Here is a 23,278-nt window from a genome sequence, read left to right on the forward strand (position 1 = left end):
CAGGCGTCGGCCTTGACCATGAGAGATTGTCGACGACAACCTGGGCCGCCTCTCACAGCTCCGCCCTCTCGAGTCAACGGTTACCAAACCCTGGTGGCGGCAGCTCCATCATCATCAACATGGCTCCAGCTTCGTCCATGAGTCCGACGAGGAACGCCTTATCCTCCATTGCCGTCGCACAACCTCAGCCTCTTAATTCGCCTGGCGCCCTCATCAAGTGCTCATTTGCAGGATGTTCCGTCATGGTTAAGAAACAGCAGGTCTTGTGCGACACTCACCTGCGAATGTTTGGCCCGCCTGTTTCCCAGCAACCTTTCGCGTCGGAAAACGGTATCAATGCGACCAAACCCGTCTCAGCACATCCCAATGGCGCGAGCCTTTTCGGGGCACTTGCGAGCAAGAAATTTGTCCATCGCAAAACTGCCGGTTTACCACCGAGAATCCCTCAGCAACCAACACCCAAAGCAAGCACGCCAACTTCACGAGACGATTCGGCGTCTCACTCACCGCCACCCCCTGTCTCTCACCTCTCGGTTCATTCTCCGCCGATTAGTCCTCGGTCCGGTGATCAGGAACCCCCGCAAAAGAAGCTGCGGCTTTCGTCGGCCTCAGATCACGTCTCTCAAACTCGCCTGAACGATGTGGCGCCTAAGCGACAACCAGCCGTAAATGCTGGGAAAGAAGGCAAAGCCACACCAAAGCTGGGCGGCCGTTTTATGCGACGGCTTCCCGTGAATCGCGCCCACCTGCGCTTCATTGACGGGCCCGAAACAAACTTTGCACCGCCTCCGAACTGGCCCATTGCTGAGAAGAATGGGTCACTGGAGGCTCACCAGCGTCGAGTGTCAGCGTCGTCGGAACTGTCGTCCATCTCCGGGCTTGAGAATTGCTCCTTGGAGAGAGAGGTTGCCACCCCGAAACTAGCCCCAGCGCGTATCAGGGAAGATGATGTCATTGGTTCTGGTCAGACACCTGAGAAGGGTCTGAACGAGTCATCTCATGCAGCTGTTTCGGATGTCAACAGGATACCTATCGCGGAACCACAGAAGACACTCATCGCGGAAGTACACGGAACACCAGCCACGGAAGCAAATGGGTCACCCGTCGCAGAAGTCAACAGGACGCCTGTTGCTGAAGTACACAGGCCACCAGACCCGCAGAATGGCCACGGACCATTCCGGTCAACCTTCCCTTCAACTCAGTTGCCCGAGAAGACATTACAACCCTCACGCCAACCCCCACCAGCTCCAGACGACCGGAAATTCCAGGTTCCGAGACCCAAAGAGATCGATATAGATCTGTTTGACGCCCTGATCTACTCCCAACCCGGCGCAGCCTCACCCCCTCCCGAGGTCAAGACGGCCGCCGCAAGTCTGCCTGCACCCCCTCCTAAACCCGGCCAGCCCAAAGACGAACCATTGTATCTGGACATTGATCCACGCATTCACTGGCCGCAACCGCATTCGAAGGCCTGGCATGCTGCAAAACAGGCAGAGATCCGGGCACGTGGGACGAGAAAGGCGAACTTTGGCCGGGCAGCCCAGTCGCTGCAGAAGCAGCTCAAGCAGCAGGAGCAAGCCGTCAGTTCCTTCGAAGAGACCCTGCCGGAGAAGATCCAAGAGAACCCGGCATGGGTGAGGATGCTGAAACGGCTCAAAGGTCTGGCCGTGAACAACCAGGCGGCTTCAACGGCTCGTTCTGTGTCCTCCCGCTCCTCTGTCTCATCTGGTCCTCCTGGAGGTGACGCTGAGTCGGCTCCTGGGCCTGGCCCCAATGTGAACGGGACAACTCTGGTGTCGGTCGGCCGTGGTGCGAATGGAAATGCCGCCAGCGAAACGAGCCGCGGACTGCCCGTTAGGAGGAGCAGGAAGTCGGGTCGGGTGATGGCGAGACGGGCGGAATACGCGGCGGGGATAGTGGTTTTCTCTGGGTTGAGCGCCACGCAGCTGAAATCGCTGAGCTCGTGAGAACAGGATCGATCAGGGTTGTCAAGGACATGGAGATCTTCTCAAGGGATGATTGATCCCGGTCATGCTCTCGGTTTGCTTTGCTGATAGGAACGGCGAAAGGATCAACGGCATCATGGCATGGGACAAAACGGTATGTTGGGGGATACCTAGGCATGCATGGCACGGCGCTCTATTTGCTTCGAGAGGACATGGTATCTGGTGCATGGGGTTATTCGGCTTCGGATTTTTTACAGGAGCACGGCGCAGTACGGATGTATTATGAGCCTTGTGATATTTTGGGAGGGGAATTATGGGGTATGATATCATTAGCTTATTATGAGGCTCCTTCGGAGATTATGAAGGGGCAGGAACTGGACCTCGTGGCCTGGCTTTGCGGCCGGGGGAGGAAATGCCCACCATATTTGAGCTATCGATACCCCTTCAATAAGGGGTTGCAGAATCCTGAATGGAGCATCAAATAATACAAGGCAAAGTGCTTGAAAAGTGCCCTGAACATTTGGATGGCAATTAAGAGATAATTTGGATTTAGAGCCAAGCTGTTGAGAACAGCCCCGCATCAAGGTGGCTGACCTAGGTGGCCATGTATGTATATACAGGACCTGATATGTATGGACATGCATACAAAGCTGAAGTACTGTATATCGACCCTAGCCCAATATATAATCTTGAACGCTCATTCCGGGTGGTCTGAGCCCTGGACAGTTGGAGCATAGCACAGCTACCTGGATACCAGTTCCGAATGAAAACTCATGGAGTAAATACTTGGAGCAACCCTGATCGGGTATTATGTCCAGAAATGCGGAACATGATGGACAACTCATATCTCACCTACTATCAGTAAAGTCCATCCCACAACGAACCAAACCCTGTCGTCCACAACCCAATAATCATTCCATTCTCGGCCCATTTTCACTAGGACAAGCACCCCTTCAGATATGATCAGTCAGTTTATGAACACTAGTCAGTCAACAACCAACCCTCACAGGACTGAAGAACCTGTTGAATCGCACCAAACATCAAAGCCTGATGGATGACACGAGAGGTCCAAAACTCAAAAAGAACATACAACACCAGGGATTCGCTGGTCGTCACCGACCCAACTACTAGTCTGGCCCTTACTGGCTTATCTAAGGGAGAGCGGACGGGATCCCGAGTTTTCCAGTAGGTATGGTCGTATGTGAGGGATGGTTGTGGAAGAAGTGGTTTATGAGGGGTGATGATCGGTGTTGTGTCTGCAGATGTTGGTTCGAGTCCGAGGGGTCTAGAGTCTGTAAATTCACAAAGCAGCCAACTACCTCGTCAGCTGCACATATCAGGCAATGCAGAAAAAGCAGTCAACTCGATCCCAGGAATAGATCGCAAAACAAGTAGTTCAAGGAGACAATTTTAGTTGATAGAAGCCATACATGCTTGGCCTGGCACAAGATAGTTGGGTATCCCTCTTAGATTTGTTTTCTCAACCTCTTGATTTCACTCTCACAACAGATCAGATCCATCACCAACTTATAGGTATACAAGTTACAGCCGAGATCCCATTCCAACGCTTGCCTGCTTGCACAACAATTCTCCTCATCCAACCTCACCCTTCCAAACCCCCCTTATGCCCTCTGGGAGAGCATGTTCAGCGCGCTCCCCGCCAGAATAAACTTGGCCTGGTCCTCGCTGACCGTATGCTTGACCGGAATCTCAAACTCCTCGCCGGTCCCCTTCTTGGTCACCTTCAACCTGACATCCCCCTTGCCGCCCGCGCGAAGCATGTCGTACAGCCCAATGGTCGCCACCTCGTCGCCGGCCCCGATCCTATCGTAATCCGCCGGGTCCGCAAACGTCAGCGGCACGACGCCCTGCTTCTTGAGGTTCGTTTCGTGGATGCGCGCAAAGCTCTTGCACACAATCAGCCGCGCGCCCAGGTACCGCGGCTGCAGCGCCGCGTGCTCGCGCGCCGACCCCTCGCCGTAGTTGTGCTCGGCCACCACCAGCCACGGCTGCCCGCGCTTCTTCCAGCGCTCCGCCAGCTCGGGGATAGTCACCTGCGCGTCGTTGTCCAGCGCGTCGTACGCCACGTTGACCTCGCCCGTCTCGGCGTTGACGGCCGTGTTGAGCGTGTTGGCGCTGATGTTGGCCAGGTGACCCTTGTACTTGAGCCACGGCCCGGCCGCCGAGATGGTGTCGGTCGTGCACTTGCCCGCCACCTTGACGAGAACGCGCAGCCCGGACAGGTCCGACTCGGGGAACGGGTCGAACGGCTCCAGCAGCGCGAGGCGCTCCGACGTGGGCGAAATCGCCACCCGCACCGACGCGTCAGGCTCCTGCGACAGCACCGCCAGCTCCTTCTTGCCCTCCTCGAACGGGGTCTCGGGGCCCTCGCGCCCGCGCGGCGGCGGGAACCGGAACTGCTCGCCCGACGGCGTCGTGAGCGTGTCCGTCAGCGGATTGAACGTCGTCGACCCCGCATACGCCATCGCCGTCACGATCTCGGGCGACGCAAGGAAGTTCATGGTCTCCGGGTTGCCGTCGTTGCGCCCACGGAAGTTCCGGTTATAAGACGTCAAAATAGCGTTCCTCGTGCCCTTCTGAACCCCATCCGACCGTTTGAAGGACCCGATACATGGACCACACGCGTTCGCTAGAACGATGCCGCCGGCGTCGGTGAAGGTGTCTAGGGTGCCGTCGCGCTCGAGGGTGGCGCGGATCTGCTCGCTGCCGGGGGTGATGTAGAAGGTGGACTTAGGTTTGAGCCCGGCGTCGTTGGCGGCGCGGATCAGGCTCTCGACGCGCGTCATGTCCTCGTACGAGCTGTTGGTGCAGCTGCCGATGAGGCCGGCCGACAGCTGCTCGGGCCACTGCTGCTCCTGTACCGTCTTCTTGAACTGCGACAGCGGGGTGGCCAGGTCGGGCGTGAAGGGGCCGTTGAGGTGGGGCTCGAGCTTGGAAAGGTCGATCTCGATCAGCTCGTCGTACTCGGCGCCCTCGTCGGCGCGGAACTTGAAGAAGGCGTCCTCGGCAGAGCCGGCGCCGGGGAAGCGCTGGAAGGCGTCGGCGTTGACGGCGGCCTGCTCCCTGCGAGTGGCCTTGAGGTAGCGGGCCGAGGCGTCGGTGTAGGGGAAGATGGAGGTGGTGGCGCCGACCTCGGCACCCATGTTGCAGACGGTGGCCATGCCGGTCAGGCTCAGGGAGTCGACGCCGGGGCCGAAGTACTCGATGATGTAACCGGTGCCGCCGCGGACGGTCAGGCGGCCGGCGAGGTGGAGGATCAGGTCCTTGGGCGTGACCCAGTCGCCGAGGCGGCCCGTCAGCTTGACGCCCAAGATCTTGGGCGCCTTGAGCTCCCAGGGAGCGCCAACCAGGGCCTCGACGGCATCGGCACCTCCCACACCGATCGTGATGGTGCTCATACCACCGGCGTTGGGGGAGTGGCTGTCGGTGCCGAGCATCATCAGGCCCGGCAGGGCGTAGTTCTCAAGCACGGTCTGGTGGATGATTCCGGCGCCCGGAGGCCAGAAGTCGATTCCGTACTTGCGGGCGGCCGATTCGAGAAAGTCAAAGACCTCCTTGTTCGTCTCGATGCCGGTGGCCAGGTCGGCGTCGGCGCCGCGCTCGCCCACGATCAGGTGGTCGCAGTGGATGCTGGCGGGAATGGCGGTCCTCGGCAGGCCACACGACATGAACTGGAGGAGCGCCATCTGGGCCGAGGCGTCCTGCATGTTGACACGGTCCGGCAGCAATTTGAGGTTGGCGACGCCGCGGATGGAGCGGCCATTGTTGGTGTTGGTGAGCAGCGACTCCTCGACGTTGTTCAGGTGGCTGTAGAGGATCTTCTCGGCCAGGGTCAGACGCTGGGTGCCCAGCACCCGGCGAACCTCGGCGTACTTGTTGTAGAGCCGCTCGTATGTCGGGGGCAGCAACGGGCCGGTCGAGTAGGGACGTGTGGTGGTAGCTCGCCTCAAGAGTTGGCTTTGGTAGGCCCTCTGAATATTTCCATGTTAGTGGTCTTCCCCCAAACCAGAGAGGCCTTGAAACTTGTGGTTGCTACGCACCCGGAGGGCCACACCTGACCTGCCGGCAACATTAATTGGCCTCATGATTGCTGTCCCCGTTGCCGAGTGTGTCGTTGGCAGGACTTGCCAAGGCGGTGGTCAGAAGAGGGGACCGTGAACCAACAAAAAAGATTTCGAGGCTTGCGCCATGGCAAACTTCCCTTTTCAGGTCCGATCGCGGAACCGGGGCCGAGATCTGGGGAATTGTGGGCCGGTCCGGCCGGATGGACAGGGGGCTTGATGCCGCCAGCCAACCACATGTCAAGCGATGATGATCATCCGTCTGCCAAAGTGGAGTCCCAGGAGACCGAGGACCCGGTTCGACGATGTTGGTGACGAAGACGAGGAAGAGTGAACAGTAAGCAGGCTGACATTGAATTCCATCAAAGACGATGCCGATTCACTGTGAGAGTAAAAAGCCGAAGTGTGAATAAGTGACCCTCAAAGCCGACCTCTTGTTCCGTCGTCTACCCGACACATGAAAGTAAACAATACATGGATGTCATTGCCACAATCTGATGCCCGAACCACCCAGCAAATCCCAGCTCTGCCATGTCTCGCAAACGCCTCCCTACCATCCCTAGTCCCAGTACCATGAGAGAAAGCAAGTCGAAAAAGAAAATGTAGAAAATGAAGTCCGCAAGCCCGTACTCCCTTCCATAATGGGTATGCCAGCAAAGTCATAAACCATGCCGATATGCCGCTTTCATCATAGCTGTCCCAGTTACGAGTCCGTCAATCGCCTAGCCTCAACATATTCCCTAGCCCTCAAGAAGTCCGCTGCCTCTTGAAGTCTCGTCCGGTCGCATCGCCAGCGGGATTCCCTGCCGAGCCTCCGACAACAGAGTAAGCAGGCACATCCGCAAGGGGCACCCTATTTCCGCCGTTCATATTGCCTCCCGGCGCCGTACCGGGCGAAGGCCCATCAGCCCCCACTGCAGCTCGCTTGACCGTCGGAGGCCGGAACTGGCCGCGGTTGCTCAGTGGACTAGACGTACCGGGTGCACCAATCCGCCTCGTCTGGTCAAGCTGCGGATTGACCACATTGGCGGGCCTCGGAGGTCCGGCGGCGCCCACGGGTCCCGGGCGAGGCCCGCCGCCAGAAACGCCGTTGACGTTGGCCCTAGGACCGCCGTTACCAGCCATGGCGGGCTGTGGGCGTGCTTGCTGGCCTGGAGGAACCATGCCCGGACCGCCTGGCTTGTTGTTGGATGGCGCGGCGCCGTCACCCGATCCCTCAGAAACCTTCGGAGCCACATGCTGAAGACTCTTGGACACGGGTTTGCTCTTTGTGTGGTCAATGCCCGGGGTTTTAGGGATGGACTTGGCCTCCGCTTTCGGGTTGAATGTCCGACCTTTATCAACCTCTATTTGAGCTTGGTCGTCCCCCCCAATTACCTTAACCCCGCGGGCCGAGAAGAACCCGGAATCCTCGAACGACGCGCTCTGCGGCGCGTTATCTGGGCCGGCCTGGTTATTAGGCCCTGGACGCTGCGGCGTCATGAATGCTTGAGGGTTGGGATTGGGACTCGGTCTGTTGGTGGGAGCGGGGGCAGTAGGACGGTTTTGGTTGAACTGTCCGGACTGGTTGAATTGCCCAGGTTGGTTAAACTGCCCACCCGGCGGGCGTGGACCGTTTCCGTTCTGCGCCGGCCCTGCGCCTTGGAAATTGTTGGAATTGTTTGGACGCGGTGGTTGCTGTGCTGGCTGCTGAGGAGGCTGCCGAGGCGGGTTGTTGTTCGTCGGGACTGCCCGTGAAAATTGGTTCACTGGAGGAGGGGGCATCGGCCTGTTGCCATTCATTCCGCCAGCGTTCTGGTCGACCGCCATCTCCGATTTGATCTCCGCTGGCGGTGGCACAATCACCATGTCAGGAAACCCATCATCAGGGATGTTGAAGTCGGCCTCGTCCAGCTCTCCCAGAAAATCATCAAACGAATCAGCAGAAATCACTACCAACACAGTTAGCACAATCCCATCACATGTCAGCTACAAGACACGTACGCTTCGGAGGCGGCGCCTGGTTTTCGGGCTGTGCGGTTGTCGCCGCGTCCTTCGGCGCCTCGGCCGACTCGGGAGCTGGTTTCGGCACGAAGTCAGGATGGCGGTGCAGCGCGCTCTCATCAAACCGGGCCGGCATCGCTTTGACGCGAGCAATCTTCTGCAGATACGTCTTGTCGTAGATGCAGTTGCCCAGCACGTTTCCGAACTGGCGCAATGCGCGCTTCAGAGCGTCCGTGGTGCCCTCCTTCTTGGCCTTTTCGTACGCGGTGGCCTTGCTCTTGCAGTTGTCGATCTGCCCAAACCCTACGTCCTCGTGATACGTGCCATCGCGGAGCGTGACCCGCACTATCACGGTGACGCCCAGGCTGACCTTCTCCGTCTTAGGGTCGATGTCCTCGAAGTCCACATGGATGTATTGGATGGAGGAAGACCAGCCATTGAACCCAAAGACCTCGTTGGCGAGGTTAATGCATTTGTCGGCCGAGATATATTGCAAGCGGACGCCGCCAGGACCGCTGCGGGAAGAGAGGTATTCAGGACCGAGTTGCTTGTCGAGTCGGGCTTGGAGAGTGGCAACCTCCTGGGCCGTAAACTCAGATATCCTTTGTGGCTGATCCACGTAGGGATTGGCGACGTAGGTGTGTTGATCCCCAGGCCTAGATAGACCAGCAGTTAGACATAGGCCAGGTATGACGGACAGTCATGGTGGATGATGGGGCTCCAGATCAACATACGCGGGCATTTTGGCGAGCTCGACGCGACCCTGTCATGCGCTGCGAACAATGGCGATGGTTTGGGCGGGAATGGGTGCAACACAAAGGTCCAAAAGGTACCTGGTATGAGATGCAGTTATCTGAGCTGGAAATGTTTGGGCCTCTTGCCCCGAGCTCTGCTGCCTGCGTGGTTCGGTGCCTGGATTACCTTTTGGGGACGATGCGAAGCCAAACGCGTTCAGGAAGGGACAAGAGACGCGGCGGTGGGGCTCCTCGCGTTAAGGACAGGACGTCACGTGCATGGTTGCCTCTGGCAGCGACGGGGCAGGCCTGGGTGCCCCACACCCCGCCGTTGGGCAGCCAAAACAGTCCCCGACGGCTTGCATCATTTTTATCACAGACGAACGACAAGCTTGATGGGAGTGCCTTCATCTCGTATGATCTCAAATGAGACACGAAATGCTAAGCCGTAGATGTAATTGTGCTTATGATGGGAAAGGTTTACAGAGTACGATAGGTATTTACAGGAAGGCTTCAAACATCACTTCTACCAAATCTGGAAACCCAGAGAAACAGCTTACCCGACACAACCACAACAACCATGTAGGTTTTTTCTCTTTCTCGAGAGCCGGCTCCCTTTGGTTGTCGTGAAAATACGAATCGGTATCCGGAGCAAGTAGCCAAGTTACCTCCGGACACTCAACTCAACAGCAACTGGAACATCGACAGCCTTCTCTGATGGTAACAACAGCCAGAGTCACACTTGCTATTGACGGGCGAAAACCGCATGTACAAAAACCCACAGGTTGAGACTCGAGATCCCATATAAACCCGACAGGACGATAATACCTGACATCGAAAAATAAAGGAAATACATGCCCTTCCATCCCACCCTCCCATCAAGGCCGGAGACGCCTGTGTCAAGGCAGAGCCCGTAAGCCCACCTGTTGATAAAAGTAGTAGGAAACCGTAACGACGGATATCAGAGCTCAAGTGAGCCAGAAAGAAAAATGTCTCAACGAACGCCGAGAACTCCCATCCCTAATGCGCCCCGATCTATGTGCTGCCTCCCATGTTCCTGAATGCCCCGTATCCCCGAGAAAAAGGAAAAGAAGAAAGGTCGTGATTCTGATCGAGAATGCCGGCGTGGCGGGATACTCTTCCACTACCACGGGCCGACACGAACTGGTGAACCGTAGTTGCCGTTAATGATTTGATTCAGAATCGAGTTGGGGTCTGACAGGGAGGAGGAGCCCGTCGGCGCCGCGGTCGCGTGGTTCCCTGTCCAAGGAACCTCGGCTTGCAGGGCGGCCATGGCCTGCGCCAACTTGCCGCCCGACTGCTGGTTGTGCCTGGCGAGCTTCTGATCCCAACCGTCCCGGTGCAGGATAAATCCTCCTCCCCGTTTCGCCGCCTCGGTGATGACAAGAGCCCAAGCGTTAGAGAGCTCGTCGTAGGCGCCGTCCTTGTGGTGGCGGTACTGTTGGCTCTCCCAGTCGGGCAGGGAGTGGATAATCTTCGTCGCGCCGTCCAAAAACTGCAGGGAGACGGAAGGTTGGGACTCGACAGGCGGAAGGAACTGAGGCGTGAAGTCCGAAATGGCATCGACGAGGGCGACCAGGGGCTGCTTGACGCGGAAGTAGGTGTAGTCGGAGCTGGACTGGCCGAAGGGGACCGCCGCTTGAAGCTTGCTCTGGTACTCGCTGATGACCTGGAGTGCCGATGCGACCGACGGGCGCGGAGCGCTAGTGGCGACCTCGCGGCCGATTTCCGGGTGCCGCTCGCAGATGGTTTGGAGGACCGTGCGGAGTTGCGAGTTGTCGAGGGTCTCGAGGAGCCGAGGCAGGGAGAGGGGACGGCCCGTCACATCGGCACCGCCGCGAATCTTCTTGGACGGCCGGGCGAGCTGCCGGATCGAGGGAGCCGGAGAGCTGAGAGGCGACACCGACATTTCATCGTTGTTGTCGTCCGCCTTGCGTTTCCGAGAAGCCATGGTGAACGGAGAACCTGCCCGCATGTTAGCTTGGTGGTTCGGGGGATGCGGATCGCCACAAAATGTCGCATGATTTGCTGTGCGATCGTCGAAAAGTGATGCCTTACCAGCTATCGGCGGCGGGACTCGGGAAGTTTCGCACTGAAGACTGAATTTCGGCGGTTGCGGCGATAAAAGGGCGTTCATTGTTTGCAGGCCCAGACGTCCAGATATGTCCCGCGGTCGGCCAGACGAGCTGATTTTTTGTCGGAAGATGATGTGGAAATTGATTTCTCGGTCGGCGGCGTCGGAGCAACGACGATGACGACGAAATTCGCCGGGTCGGATGGCGGGGATGACGTTTGGGTTGTCGCAGAGTTTTGGGTTTTCTCTCCTGTTGCAAAAGGAAGGGAGGCCTGCGGGTGCCCGCAGGTTGGGGATGGGGAGGTTCTTCAATCAAATGAGGAGGAGGTGCGCTTGGCCAAGGGACAAATGACCGGGCCTCGCTCGGTGCGGCGACTGACTCTTTGCTGGGCGGGATCTGGCCTTGGCTGGGGCATCGATGTGCACGCAGGCGCACTGTTTTTTTCTTTCCCTTGGGTGCTGCTCACAGGTCCACCACAGTGCCCACCACCAATGCCACCCTGCCCACCGCTCGTTTGTTCCCGGACAGCACCAATGGCTTTTCGGCTCGAGGGTTCTCAGCTTCTCGCCTAACCACAAAGGGCTTCTGTGGGGTGGGAGTGCGCCGAGTGACAAGGGCCGGACGATCCATTTGAACCGCCAGGTCTGTTCCCGGCTCCCGCCAACCCGGATGCCACATCACCGCGCAGCAATGCAAATGCCCAATGCCCATCAAAGCCGGGCCACCACACAGCACCTTAGCTATGGCCCTCCGAAACAAACCATCCAGGTTGTTGTGCGCGTGCTGACGCACATATTTAGCATTACCCTAACTTGCAGGCTTCAGACTGGGCTTCTCCACGAATCTTGCCCCACGACCCGCGCCTTGGGGAAAAGCCACTTGACGTAGCCCAATGACACCATTCAGGTTATAAAGCATTCACCCTGCCGAGCTGCCTCGGGCCTGGAAATTTGCCGCGTGGCAAGCAGCGGCGATTCTCCGACATGGCCGACAGGGAGGAAAAAAACAACCCGAGTTGTCCTTGCATGAGGTGGAGGGAGGATCGGAGCGATCTGAGCCGTCATCGGGCATTGACCCGTACCTGGATTGGAGCCTTTGGCTGCAGTTTGTGACTCGTGGCAATGGTGATTGCCGGCCGGAGAGCCCGGTTATTTTTTTGCGCCGTGGTTTCACTGGATTGTGATACCGGTGCGCAACAAAGACTCGGGCCATATTTTGAATGTTGAGTGAGCATTCCATCAATGCTTCTAAGCGTTGTTGTTGCGTGCGATGAAACATCCGCAACTGCTTGGGTTAACTGCATTGACTTGAGAACCCATGATAAGGATATTGGCTCGATAAAAGTCGGCTAGGCGCCGGGCCAGTGGCAACGTCGCAGGGTCATGCAAGAGGATTCCTTTCCCGCAATTCCAGCGTCGGACCGACCTAGGCATTTGAGATTTCAAGATAGGGGTGGTGGATGGATGGAGGTTGGGGGGGTTCATGGCAGTGCGGGGCCGGAGGCAGCACGGAGCGCTGCCCGGTGTCGTTCTTGGGTTCCCCGCAGTTTAACAGGGATGGCCCACCTAAATTTGGATAGCGCAGATCTCTTATCACTTATCAGGAACTGGAAATTTTCGAAGGCTTGTTTGGACGGTCGAAGCGTTTGCTGGGAGCTCCCCGGAACACGGTCCACAAGAACTAACAACACACATTGGATCTGCACTCGGCATTCGGCATCATGGGGAAAAAGCATTCAAAAAAGGAGTCAAAGAAGAAGGACGAACCGGCAGAGGCTCCTGTCGAGGAGCAGCCGACCGAACAGCAGCCGGCCGACGACTCCTCGACGACATCCAAGTCCAAGAAGCGCAAGACCGAACTCGCCGAGATCGAAGTCGACCTCAGCCTCCCCGAGCCTCCCTCCAAGAAAGCCCGCCGCCTTCTCAAGAAGGGCAAAGCCCTCCCTGCGAAAACCCAAACCGACGACGATTCAAGCGACAGCGAGGAGGACGAGCAAAAAGATGGCGCCGCAGCCGACGGCAGCAACGAAGGCAAAGACGGCAAGAAGAAGAAAAAGAAGAAGGAGCGCTCCCCTTACGGCGTCTGGATCGGCAACCTGCGCTTCACCGTCACCAAACCCGACCTTCGCAAATGGCTCGTCGAAAACTCGGGCGGCGCCATCACCGACGACCTGATCACGCGCGTGCATATGCCCATGACCAAGCCCGCGCCCGGGTCCGGCCCGTCCAAAAAGAGCCCTGAGAACAAGGGGTTCGCCTACGTCGATTTTTCCACCTACGACGCCGCCGTCGCGGCCATCGCGCTCTCGGAGACCGAGTGGCACGGCCGCAGGCTGCTGATCAAAGACGCCAAAAACTTCGAGGGGCGGCCGGAGAAGAAGGACGAGGAGCCCCCAATCATCGGACCCGATGGGTCCGCCGTCAATGGAAACGCCGCGGTGGGGTCCGACAAACGCGCCAGCACTAAGATCTTCGTCGGGAACCTCTCGTTCAACACCACCGAGGACGACCTGCACGCGCACTTTGAGAAATGCGGCAAGATCCGCTGGGTCAAGGTCGCCACCTTTGAAGATTCGGGCAAGTGCAAGGGATACGGCTGGGTCAACTTCGAGGAGCCCGCGGCTGCGCAGTGGGCGGTCAAAGGTTTCGTCAAGGTGAAGGAGACGGTGGAGGACGTGGAAGATTTCATGGACGTGGATGAGAAGGAGGAGGACGGGGAAAAGAAGGACGAGACCAACGGCGCGACCAACGACTCAGACGATGACGACGACGATGAGGACAGCTCCTCCGACTCCGAGAGCGACTCCTCCGAGTCCGAGAAGAAGAAAAAGGAGCCCAAGAAGGAAAAGCCCACCAAAGAAGCCCCGCGAACACGCGTGCGCAAATGGTGGGTCAACCAGCTCCTCGGCAGGAAACTCAAGATCGAGCTGGCCGAGGACGACCAGACCCGCTACAACAAGCGCTTCCGCGGCAAGGGCAAGCAGAAACAGCAGCAGCAACAACAGCATAGTGAGGAGGATGGCCATGGAGCAGCCAAGAAATCCAAACAGGACAAGAAGGGTGATGGATCATCGTCCGATGGGAAGAAGCCCGTCGACATCAACGTCGCGCGGTTGACCGGCGCTGTGGTGGCGCATCAGGGCAAGAAGATCACGTTTGACTGAGCGGGGGGTCGGGCAGTTAAGTTCGGCCGGCTGTTGTGTCTACTCCGTACCATGTTTCGAAGTGCCGACCTAGGCTACTATTAATGACAAAGGCCCCGCGGATATTCCGAGGAGGGCATACGCATTTCACCCCATCCTCTTCCGCGACATCATTGTGATACATGTTGATGTTATGCTCCGTTGTCTCCTCCAGACACTATTAGCTGAGTGAGTCTACTGTGATACTCATGTCTGTATAATAGGTACATCCCCCGTAACCGTCAGGTATCGCAAGATCCCCAATGATGGGAGATGTAACAATTAGATGTACGAATTCACCGTTGAACTTCCGAGGCCCAACATCTCGATCCCCAAATGACCGTTTGGCTGTTTGGCTACGTCCCTACCACCAATCTACATATGAAAGATATCAGCACTTACCTACTTAGTCGTCACATCAAGAGCATACACGCAGCATTCAAACATCGTAATGCCAAAAAAGCTACGTCGATTTCCTATGTTTCCCAGCCTAGATCCTAACTATCATAGAGTGAGAGTGAGAGAGTCAACTGTGTTGTTGTTTCTGTGGTGTCAATCTGAGAGCGGAGCATCCCTTTTCCTCCTTTTTCATGTGTGTCAAAACAAGAGGCAAAGAAGCAGCCAGGACGTGGCAGCACGGGTCCTGTTGCTGTTTCTGTGCTTCTTGCACATAGTATTTTTTTGCCTTTTTAAAGGGCCAAAAAGGTAGAAGGCAAGGCGAAAGCGGACCAGAGTGGGAGAGAGAGAAAAGACCAAGAGAACGAACTCCATCCATAACAAGACGCAAGCAAAGCAAACACACCCAGTTTCCCCAAAACGAGACACCCTTCCACAAACCCAAGCAAAAGAAAAATAAATCCCATAGACCCAGTTATCCGACGTTCACTGCCCTTCACAGTCCGTCCAATCAAGCCCTCGACCTGGAGAACTCCTCGTCCGAGGCATCCAGAATGTCGTACTCCTCATCGGTGAGGAACCCCTCCTCCGAGTCGCCGTCCTGCCACTCGGCGTCCTCCACGTCCAAGTCCTCCGGGCCGGAGGAGGCGACCTCGGGCTCGGGCTCGGGCTTGACCTCCCGGTGGACGCTAGCAGCCGGCGACTCCTTGTCCAGCTTGGGGAAGATCATCTGGCTGTGCTCGGGCTGGACCTGAACCTCGGCAGGCTTCTCCTCCTGCTTGGGCTCGACGGCCTTCTCAACGACGGCGGCCGGCGGGGCAGGGCGAGCGACCTCCTTCGGCTTGACGATAATGTCGCACCACAGGCGGTGGCCGAACAGATAACCCTCCTTGGTGCTGAGGCGCCAGTACGAAGTGTAGCGGCCGGGCTTGGGAGGGGCCCGCAGAGTCACGGTGAAGGGGTACTCCTCACCGGGCTGGATGGAGGTGGTGCACGGGGCAGACTGGAAGGAGAACTGCACCTCCTGGGTCTTGGCGGGGTGGTCCTGGGCGAGGCTGCCCATGTAGTCTCCGCTGACGAACCTGACAAGGCAGTCGGTGGGCCAGGCAACATGGCCGGTGTTGCGGAGGACCCAAGTTTGCTCGAAAACAAAGTCGGGCTCGAAGACGGTGCCGTCGATAACGGTGTCGCGGACGTACGACGCAACAAGCTCACTCGGGTTCACAGGCTTGGGCGAAGGGGCAGCAGGAGCGACTTTCTCAGTCTTCTCCTCGGCCGCCGGGGCGGGGGTCGACGGAGCAACCTTCTCCTTCACGGGCTCAGAAGGCTTGACGTCGACAACGGTCTGGACGCCACTGAACAAGGATGGAGAGGCGCTCGACTCCCGCGCGAACGGGCAGCGAGCGGGAGACGGGCGATCACCCATGGTGCGGACAGGGCGGCCCGGCGTCTCGCCAGTCGTGGTCACGCTGACATGGCGCACAGGAGTCCTGAACTTGATGAGAGGATGGGTGCGGTTGTGAGTGTTGAGAGGGCTCGCCTCGCAGGAGGCGCAGAAGTCCGTGTCATGGCAGACGGCGCACTTGTAGCGATCGCCAATAATGTAGCTCGAGTTGCCACCCTTGGTCTTGGAGCACAGCGGGCCGTCGCAGCAGATGCCGAAATGGACAGGGCCGTACATGCCGCCATAGGTGCGGGGCCTGTACTCAAGCGGCTCGTAGATGGGGACGAAGCGATGGTTGGGGTGAATCTCGTTGGCGGACTGGATGCAGGTCGAGCAGTAGTCCCAATCCGGGCAGTCCAGGCACTTGTGCCGGACGCCGCGGATGGTGACGTTGCACTGGTCGCAAATGGCATTGTGAACCACGTCGCGGCCAGGGCCGAGGAGCATGGAGACCTCGCGAGGAAGCTTGGCCTTGCTGCTGGCGGGAGCGAAAGCATGAGCGGGGTGGTGGCCGTGCTTGTTCTTAACGAAGCAGGTCGTGCAGAGGTCGTAATCGTCGCAGTCCTTGCAGTGGACGAACTCGGACTCGGGGAGGTCCGCAACGCAGCAGTTGCAGGTCCGCATGTTGACGGTGTCGTTGAAGACGGGGATGATCCTCTCGGACACCGGGATTGTCTGGGCCGGAGCGGGAGCAGGAGCAGGAGCAGGGGCGGGAGCAGGGGCGGGAGCCGGAACCGGGGTCGGGGCCGGCTCTGCCTTGGGCTTGGGCTTGGGGGCCAGGCGCTCGGTAGTGCTGTTGATGATGACCCCGTCCTTCACGAAACGCTTGATCATCCAGTGGTTGGCGCCCTTGCAGCTCACGCCGCGGTCGACGCAGTCCTGGCAGAGGTCGAAGTCGCCATCATCGCAGGTGGCGCAGTGGTAGTGGGCATCGGGGATCGTGCGGTCGCAGTTGTTGCAGCACACCGCATAAGTGGCGCGGAGATCAGAACGGGCGACCGGGCACCGAGGCAGCGAGGCAGGCAGGTCGAACGACATGGGCGGGTTGCCCGGGTTGAACATATCGTACTCGGCGTTGCCGGCCGGCTGCACCTTGTTGACGGTGGGAGCATCGACGTGCTGTGAGGAGCTGTCCTCGGCAGGCTTGGCGTCCGAAACTGGAGCCGGCGAGCTCTCCTCGGCCGGCGACGACTCGGCAGGCTTCTCCAACGGCGTGGCCTGCTCCGAATCGCGCTCCGTGTCGGTCGGCTCCACACTCGGGTGGCTCTCCTCTTCGGCCTCGTCCGCGACCGAGGCAGGCTGGGGTCCTTGCTTCTCCTCGGGCTCGGGTTGCTTCACGGTAACCCGGAGCTTCAGCTTATGCTTGGCCTTGGCGGCACGATAGAGCTGCTTGTAGACCGAGATGTTGGACTGGTCCAAGATCACATAGGACGCGGCCGAGTCGGAATACCGTTCAATGAGAGCATCGGCATCCGCGGGAATGCTCAGAGCCTCGCGGATCTACGAAGGACACGATAAGTGCTGTGTTCAAATGAGTTGCCATGTAATCTAACAGAGGAAAACGTACCTTGGACTCAAAAGTGTTGACGCCGACATCGCGGAGAGGCAGCTTGAAGCGACGGACGGTGCCGTCGATGTTCACCTTGACGGTGACCAGAGTGTCGGGGGTGGTGGTCACGGGCGCCTGGGACGCCATGCTGTCTCGCAATCAGACGGCTTCAGCAGTGTCAGCGATGCCGCTGTCAAGAGGACAGGAAACAGCAAGCAGTACGGCGGAAATGAAGAAATGATGGTTGCGGTATGGGGTGGATGAAGATGATGTTGGCTGGTATGGAATGAGGTGGGTGGGCGGTGTAGGGAGTGGATGTCGGAGATGACGAGGCAGAGAAGGGGAACGCGTGGCACGGCTCTAACCGCTGGAGGTTGGCGGCGGCTCAAAGAAGGCAACTCACCCAAACGCCGCTAACTTGCCTGCAGGGCTATTTTTTGTCTTTTTTTCTGCACCTGTCCAGACAAAAAGCTCTGGCAGGGCGACGCCGAGTTTAGTTTGTGCACGATGTGAAGGGGGAATTTTGGTTTGAAAGGCCAAAAAAGCACAAACGGCAGAGAGGAGTGAGTTTGGAAAAAGGAAGATCGAGATGGGTGGTGTCTGAGAGGAGAAAGCTGGATGAGGTACGGGAGTGGTCGGAGCTGCTCGCCCTTTGGCTGGAGCTGAGGGGGAAGAAAAGGAAGGGCAAGCAGTAATACCGAGACACACCTCAGGCAGCCGGTCGCCGATGGGATGGACTGACCTTGACGATGGGAGGCAAACTCGACGGAGAAGCTATGATGTATTCGTTACGGAGTGCGCCCTACGTCAATTGGTTGGTAGGACGAAGAGGAGCTTAGGACGAAGGCAAAAGAGCGGAAACGCGGGAATGGGCGAGGTAACGGTGCGAGGCAAGGCTGGCGGTGAGGGGGGCGACACACTGTAACCGTCCGTGAACAACAAGCCCCGAGCCTGCGGTCAGCGACAGCCAAGCCGGCGACCGGGAGCAGCTAGCTCATGTTATCACGCTGTGATGCTGGAACATCCGACGCAATCGCCGTCGCAACTCCCCTGGTCTGCCTGACCTGCTGCCACTGGACCACCAGTCAACCACGAGTGTCTGGGTCACTTTCCCGGCCCGGCAACGCAGACGCAGAGCAACGCAACGTCGGGTCCACAGGTCCACGGGGCTCGGGAAGCTGGGAAGAAGGTGGGGGTTGCCCCAGAAAGGCGAACAGGCGGCCGGGAAGGGCGGCTAAGCCAAGCTTGGAAGCACCGTGCAGAGATCCATCTGTCCCGGTCATTCGTCATCCGTCCTCCAATGACTTCTGTCCCCGCTCGCTCTTTGTTCGGTGTCCATCGCCATCCATTCGCCATCTCAAGGCTGCCACCAGCTGATGGAGTGCTCTGTACAGACATACGGCGTGACAATAAATGCGTTGAAGCTCGGTTCGGGTGAATGCTGCTGCTGCCGCTTCACCCCGGATATGCATTGTCGGCAGCAGGCCCTATCTCCATGTTCCAAGGCACAATAGATTCGACCGTCTCTTGAACCAAGATCACCGGTGGAATTGTGCACATCAGACATGTATGTATCTATATATGTACATACATACATACACAAAGATGCACGAATGGCAGATCTACGAGTGATGGGCCGCCTCAAATCTACCCTCTCCCAGCTCGTCCTTTCCTGACCCCGCACCCGCGGAACTCTCGTCATCAATCAGGCACACCAAGCAGCTGGTACTACTCGTATGCACCGGTCCTCCACCTTGCCGACCAGCTTCACGTGCCATGCAAGGCATCGCGGGGCTTGCGTCGACTTGAGAGCGCTCCGTCAGTCTAGACCTATCAACCGCCCAGCCGTCCATGTCTGAGACCCGTTCACCTTCCATCGGTCTTCGCCGGCACTCGGTCGTCTTTACAAACGCAGGGAGACCAGCAAATGAAGTGGGCTGCCTGTTATTGTGGCGTCCTCTTGGTTATCCGAGACTCGGGTACTTGTACCTCTCTTCCGGTGCTCCCTCTGGACAATCAGGGAGGCAGGGTTTGTGCGGTCGCGAGGCGTTTCACAACTACTTACGCTTGAGAGGCCATTGAGACATCGGTTTTGCCCCGAGGGCACACCTGAATCAGCCCGGACATTCGTCTCAACACTTATTATTAAAAATATCAGGCTGTCGTCCGAGTCGTCCGAGTGGCGACATGTTTGTCCTCGATCGAAAGTGAACCAAGATTGCCTGGAGCTCATCTACCCGCGGAGCTTTGATCCACGTACTCGCATACGTGTACTTACGCTGGTTTCTCAGATCCGGAGAGATGACATCAAACAGCTCACGACGTCCGCGGATGTTCTTCCATACCTCTTTTGAAGCTTCCCTGTGGCACCTGTACGGTGATACCACAGCAGACCGCGAGCCTTGGTCGAAGACAGCGGGGGATTCGCCCGACCTACATACTAATTTCCTGGACGCGTACTTCTCTCCGCGTTAGTAGTAGATCAAGAGATCTGACAAATCTCAAGCCAAGCCCAGGTCCCTGGCCGCCCGGCCGCCCTGACTCGCCTCAACCGGAATTTGTATCCTAGCTTGCTCCAACATCTACATCTGCTGTTGTTGCCTGCTGGCAACAGCTCGTGTGTTCTCGTTTGTATCGTCTGGGAGATTCGGTCTCTTGCCCCACGGCTCAACCAGGTGGTTGATTCCATCAACTTCGGGACATCAACCCCGCCGAGAAAGCTGCTGTTAAAACCTCGGGCACACACCGGGTTTGACGCTGACGTTTCCGCTGGGACACCAGTTCCCCAAGGTTTTGGCATAGTCCGGTGCCTGTAGTCACAAAGATGGGGCATGAATAGCATTAGAATTAGATTCTGTAGTAGTAAACCGAGGCAAGTCTATCATCTATCTGCGTGTCCGAGGAACCTTACAAATCCACCACACATCCGTCGACCTTGGGCCGCGTACCTCGATTTGCCCCTGAATGTCTACACACCTTACCCCCCTCCTCCACGCCACCCCAGGCACCCACCCCCTTACGAGTCCATGATAGCCTCCAGCGCCTCCCCCAGCGCCGTCTCATCGTACCTCAGCGCCACCCTCCCATCCCCGTCCGTCACCTTCCTCGCCGCCACCCGGACACACTCAATCCCCAGGCCCCTCAACTCCTCCACATCCACCTTTGGCCCGCCGGCCTCCGGGCCCGCACCCTCCAGGTACACCAGATGGCTCACGTACCGCCGCAGCACGTCATCCCGCCCAACCAGCTGCGGCGAATGGCTCTCCAGACAAGCGCGGGCAATCGCCCGGACAAAATCCGTCGCCGTCATGGGATCGCTGCGCGGGCCCGTCTCGCGGTCGATGCGGCTGTTGAGGATGAGAATCCGCCTGTGAATCGTCTCCCCGCCCACCGCCTGCCCGACCCGCCGCAACACCAGGCTCGGGATAATGCTCGTGTACAGGCTCCCGATGCTGTAGACCACCGTATCCGACCGGCCCAGGGCGTCGACGACCTGCGGGTTCGCCGTCGGCGCGATCTCGTGGCCGTACGGGTTGATGTACCAGATGCGTTCGATGCGGGAGGGCAGGTCTTCCTCGTCGTGCTTGCTGAAGGCGAGGTTGGGGCGGCGCAGGGCCGGCAAGGATCCCGGGAGGTTGGCGTCCTCGATGCGGTCGTGGTCGGCCGCCGTCAGGGCCGGGGCGACCTGCGTGTCGTCGGGCAGGGCCGTGGGCGCGGAGGGGTGGCTGATGGCGACTTGGCCCGCGATGACGGTGCCGTCGCGGAGGCCGGCCGAGATGTGGTGCGCAAAGTTGGAGTTGATGGCGGGCAGGACGGAGACGGAGGAGGGGATGGAGCAGATCATGGAGAGCAGGTAGATGGCAGATTCGAAGGAGCCCGTGAAGAGGCGGGCTCTGGGGAAGAGGGGGGGGTTGTTAGCATGGTACCCTTCCCTACGAGTGGTTCTGCAACATAATGGCTCACCCTGCCAGGAAGAGGTTCCCGACACTGGCGCTCGCAAAGTTGAAGACATTTGGCGGCCGGGCCCTCTTCACGATCTCCAGGTTGATGGTGTTCAGGACGGAGCGGATGAGCTCGCGTTTGGGACTCGATATGAAACCCCAAAGCAGCGACCGTGACTCGACGATATCGAGCCATTCGAAACGTGCCTTGATGGGGTCCGAGGACAGCCTATGCTCAAACAATGCTTTGAGAGCCGACATCTCCTCGTCATTTTCGCAGTTAGGGATCAAGCGGACGAGCCGGCCTGGCAAGAGTCAGGTTATTGTCCTCATGATACCACAACCCTTTCACAACACCAGGGAGAGGCTTACTTCGGACATCACCAACGCCTGTAGAACCGTTAGTCAACTATCATCCTCATTCCTCAACCCTCATGGATTCATCATGACCAGATACGCGGAATACTTACTCGGCCCCCCTATGAACCGAATCAGCTCCGACGAGCTGCCGCCATTGTCGCTGATGGGAATGACATAGTTGAGCCGGCATTTTCTCTTTTCGACAATCCTGTTAAACACATCGACGAGGCTATTGGCCGCAGTGCCTGTTACACTAATCGTCAGCCAAAGACCTTCTCGAAGCTAGGGAGATGCAGGCTTCTGCGGTCGCTTGGGCTCTGATTGCTCACTCACCCCCTGAAAATACGGTAATGTCGGGCCCCTTGGTGTGGCCGTTTCCGTTGATCGTTTCGATCCCCATGGATTGCAAAAACAGAATACGCGATGGATTTTCTGGCAAAATATCTTGTGATTCACAATTTCTGGAGGATATTCCACTCAAGACGTGACTCAGTTATAGAAAGGGTAGCGTCGCTTATGTCGACGAGGAAGCGAAGGGGGTCTGTGTAAATACTCGAGATACGGTGGCGGAGCAACCAAGTCCAGCAGATCCGCCCGACCTCATTTCAGCGTAAATTACACGCAACGTTGCTGCTGATAGGTGATGCCCAACAACAACCACCATCACAACCCAAGGATTAATCGACCGCTGTTCCTAGCCCTGAAAACGTGTCAACATCGTATCCCGTTTAGTCAGCTCGTGTTCTTTCAGAGATCCGGCCTCGCAAAGCTGTCTATTGCAACGGCTTTGTCACCAAGGAAGGAATGGAAGACAACCGTGTCTACAGCAACTGTCAGCTGGCTGGTCATCGGGTTTCCTCTCATCGCTCCAAGCTGCCAGGGGCCAGAAACGCTCTAGTTAACTAGTTCAATAAGGACTGAGCGCACTAACTGACTGCTTCGTTATCTCAGGGGGCCCAAGCACATCATTTTAGGCCCATGGCTTGTACTTACAGTACATAACTCGACAACTAATAAGTACTCCAGAGGACTCAGCAAACGTCCACGACCTGAAACCTGCCTTGTAAAACACAACAAGTCATACAGAAGAAGCAAATACACCAGCTATGTGACCTAGCCTGGCAAAATGGCAAACCCCACAATGTCCAATAATACCGTGATCCTCACCAGTGACAACAACTGGACAGAGTGGGAAAGGCAGTTCTTCACCAAGGCTTCACACCTCGGAATGCGGGACTTCGTAACCATCGGACACCCCGACTTCGCCAACATGGACGATTTCCCATAGCAACTGGAGAAGCCAGACATCACCAAGTACAAGAAACGACATGCCGAGTATCCAGACCAACCCACCGACGAACCAGCTGAAACAAGCACCGACCTTTGCAACAGCGACTTTGAGTCGTTTATAATGGAGCAGTTGATATTCCACGTGCTCTCCAAGGATTGGGAATCCGCTTGGAAAGGCTACCGAGCCCTGGAGGCGTGGATGTTGGATACCGTCGCTGCAGATCTTAAGCACCTCTACTTTGACTTGGACGGAAACCCAGCCACCTGGTATCAGAA

The 23,278-nt window shown here is 57.8% G+C and overlaps 7 protein-coding genes across 7 annotated transcripts; 2 read left to right on the top strand and 5 right to left on the bottom strand.

The window, feature by feature from the left end:
- Positions 1–119: 119 nt before the first annotated feature.
- Positions 120–1,967, top strand: VTJ04DRAFT_8142 (uncharacterized protein; the record flags this gene model as incomplete). Its single annotated transcript, XM_069366547.1, has 1 exon — positions 120–1,967. The coding sequence occupies one exon, from the start codon at positions 120–122 to the stop codon at positions 1,965–1,967; it is 1,848 nt and encodes a 615-aa protein (XP_069217470.1).
- A 1,601-nt stretch (positions 1,968–3,568) lies between these two features.
- VTJ04DRAFT_8143 (uncharacterized protein) lies at positions 3,569–6,052 on the bottom strand (the record flags this gene model as incomplete). Its single annotated transcript, XM_069366548.1, has 2 exons — positions 3,569–5,938; positions 6,008–6,052. 2 exons carry the CDS (start codon positions 6,050–6,052, stop codon positions 3,569–3,571), a joined length of 2,415 nt encoding a protein of 804 aa, XP_069217471.1.
- A 723-nt stretch (positions 6,053–6,775) lies between these two features.
- VTJ04DRAFT_8144 (uncharacterized protein) lies at positions 6,776–8,753 on the bottom strand (the record flags this gene model as incomplete). The annotated part of the gene is made up of 3 exons (XM_069366549.1): positions 6,776–7,959; positions 8,012–8,667; positions 8,746–8,753. The coding sequence occupies 3 exons, from the start codon at positions 8,751–8,753 to the stop codon at positions 6,776–6,778; spliced, it is 1,848 nt and encodes a 615-aa protein (XP_069217472.1).
- Positions 8,754–9,889: 1,136 nt separating this feature from the next.
- On the bottom strand, positions 9,890–10,903 carry VTJ04DRAFT_8145 (uncharacterized protein; the record flags this gene model as incomplete). Its single annotated transcript, XM_069366550.1, has 2 exons — positions 9,890–10,731; positions 10,825–10,903. The coding sequence occupies 2 exons, from the start codon at positions 10,901–10,903 to the stop codon at positions 9,890–9,892; spliced, it is 921 nt and encodes a 306-aa protein (XP_069217473.1).
- Positions 10,904–12,561: 1,658 nt separating this feature from the next.
- VTJ04DRAFT_8146 (uncharacterized protein) lies at positions 12,562–14,004 on the top strand (the record flags this gene model as incomplete). The annotated part of the gene is made up of 1 exon (XM_069366551.1): positions 12,562–14,004. One exon carries the CDS (start codon positions 12,562–12,564, stop codon positions 14,002–14,004), a length of 1,443 nt encoding a protein of 480 aa, XP_069217474.1.
- Positions 14,005–14,929: 925 nt separating this feature from the next.
- On the bottom strand, positions 14,930–17,558 carry VTJ04DRAFT_8147 (uncharacterized protein; the record flags this gene model as incomplete). The annotated part of the gene is made up of 2 exons (XM_069366552.1): positions 14,930–17,362; positions 17,430–17,558. The coding sequence occupies 2 exons, from the start codon at positions 17,556–17,558 to the stop codon at positions 14,930–14,932; spliced, it is 2,562 nt and encodes an 853-aa protein (XP_069217475.1).
- A 2,869-nt stretch (positions 17,559–20,427) lies between these two features.
- On the bottom strand, positions 20,428–22,112 carry VTJ04DRAFT_8148 (uncharacterized protein; the record flags this gene model as incomplete). Its single annotated transcript, XM_069366553.1, has 5 exons — positions 20,428–21,304; positions 21,375–21,657; positions 21,725–21,742; positions 21,823–21,957; positions 22,046–22,112. The coding sequence occupies 5 exons, from the start codon at positions 22,110–22,112 to the stop codon at positions 20,428–20,430; spliced, it is 1,380 nt and encodes a 459-aa protein (XP_069217476.1).
- Between the last annotated feature and the right edge of the window lie 1,166 nt (positions 22,113–23,278).

Source organism: Mycothermus thermophilus, assembly GCF_041956435.1.
Source record: "Mycothermus thermophilus strain CBS 625.91 unplaced genomic scaffold VTJ04scaffold_5, whole genome shotgun sequence".
Taxonomy (NCBI): Eukaryota; Fungi; Ascomycota; class Sordariomycetes; order Sordariales; family Chaetomiaceae; genus Mycothermus; species Mycothermus thermophilus.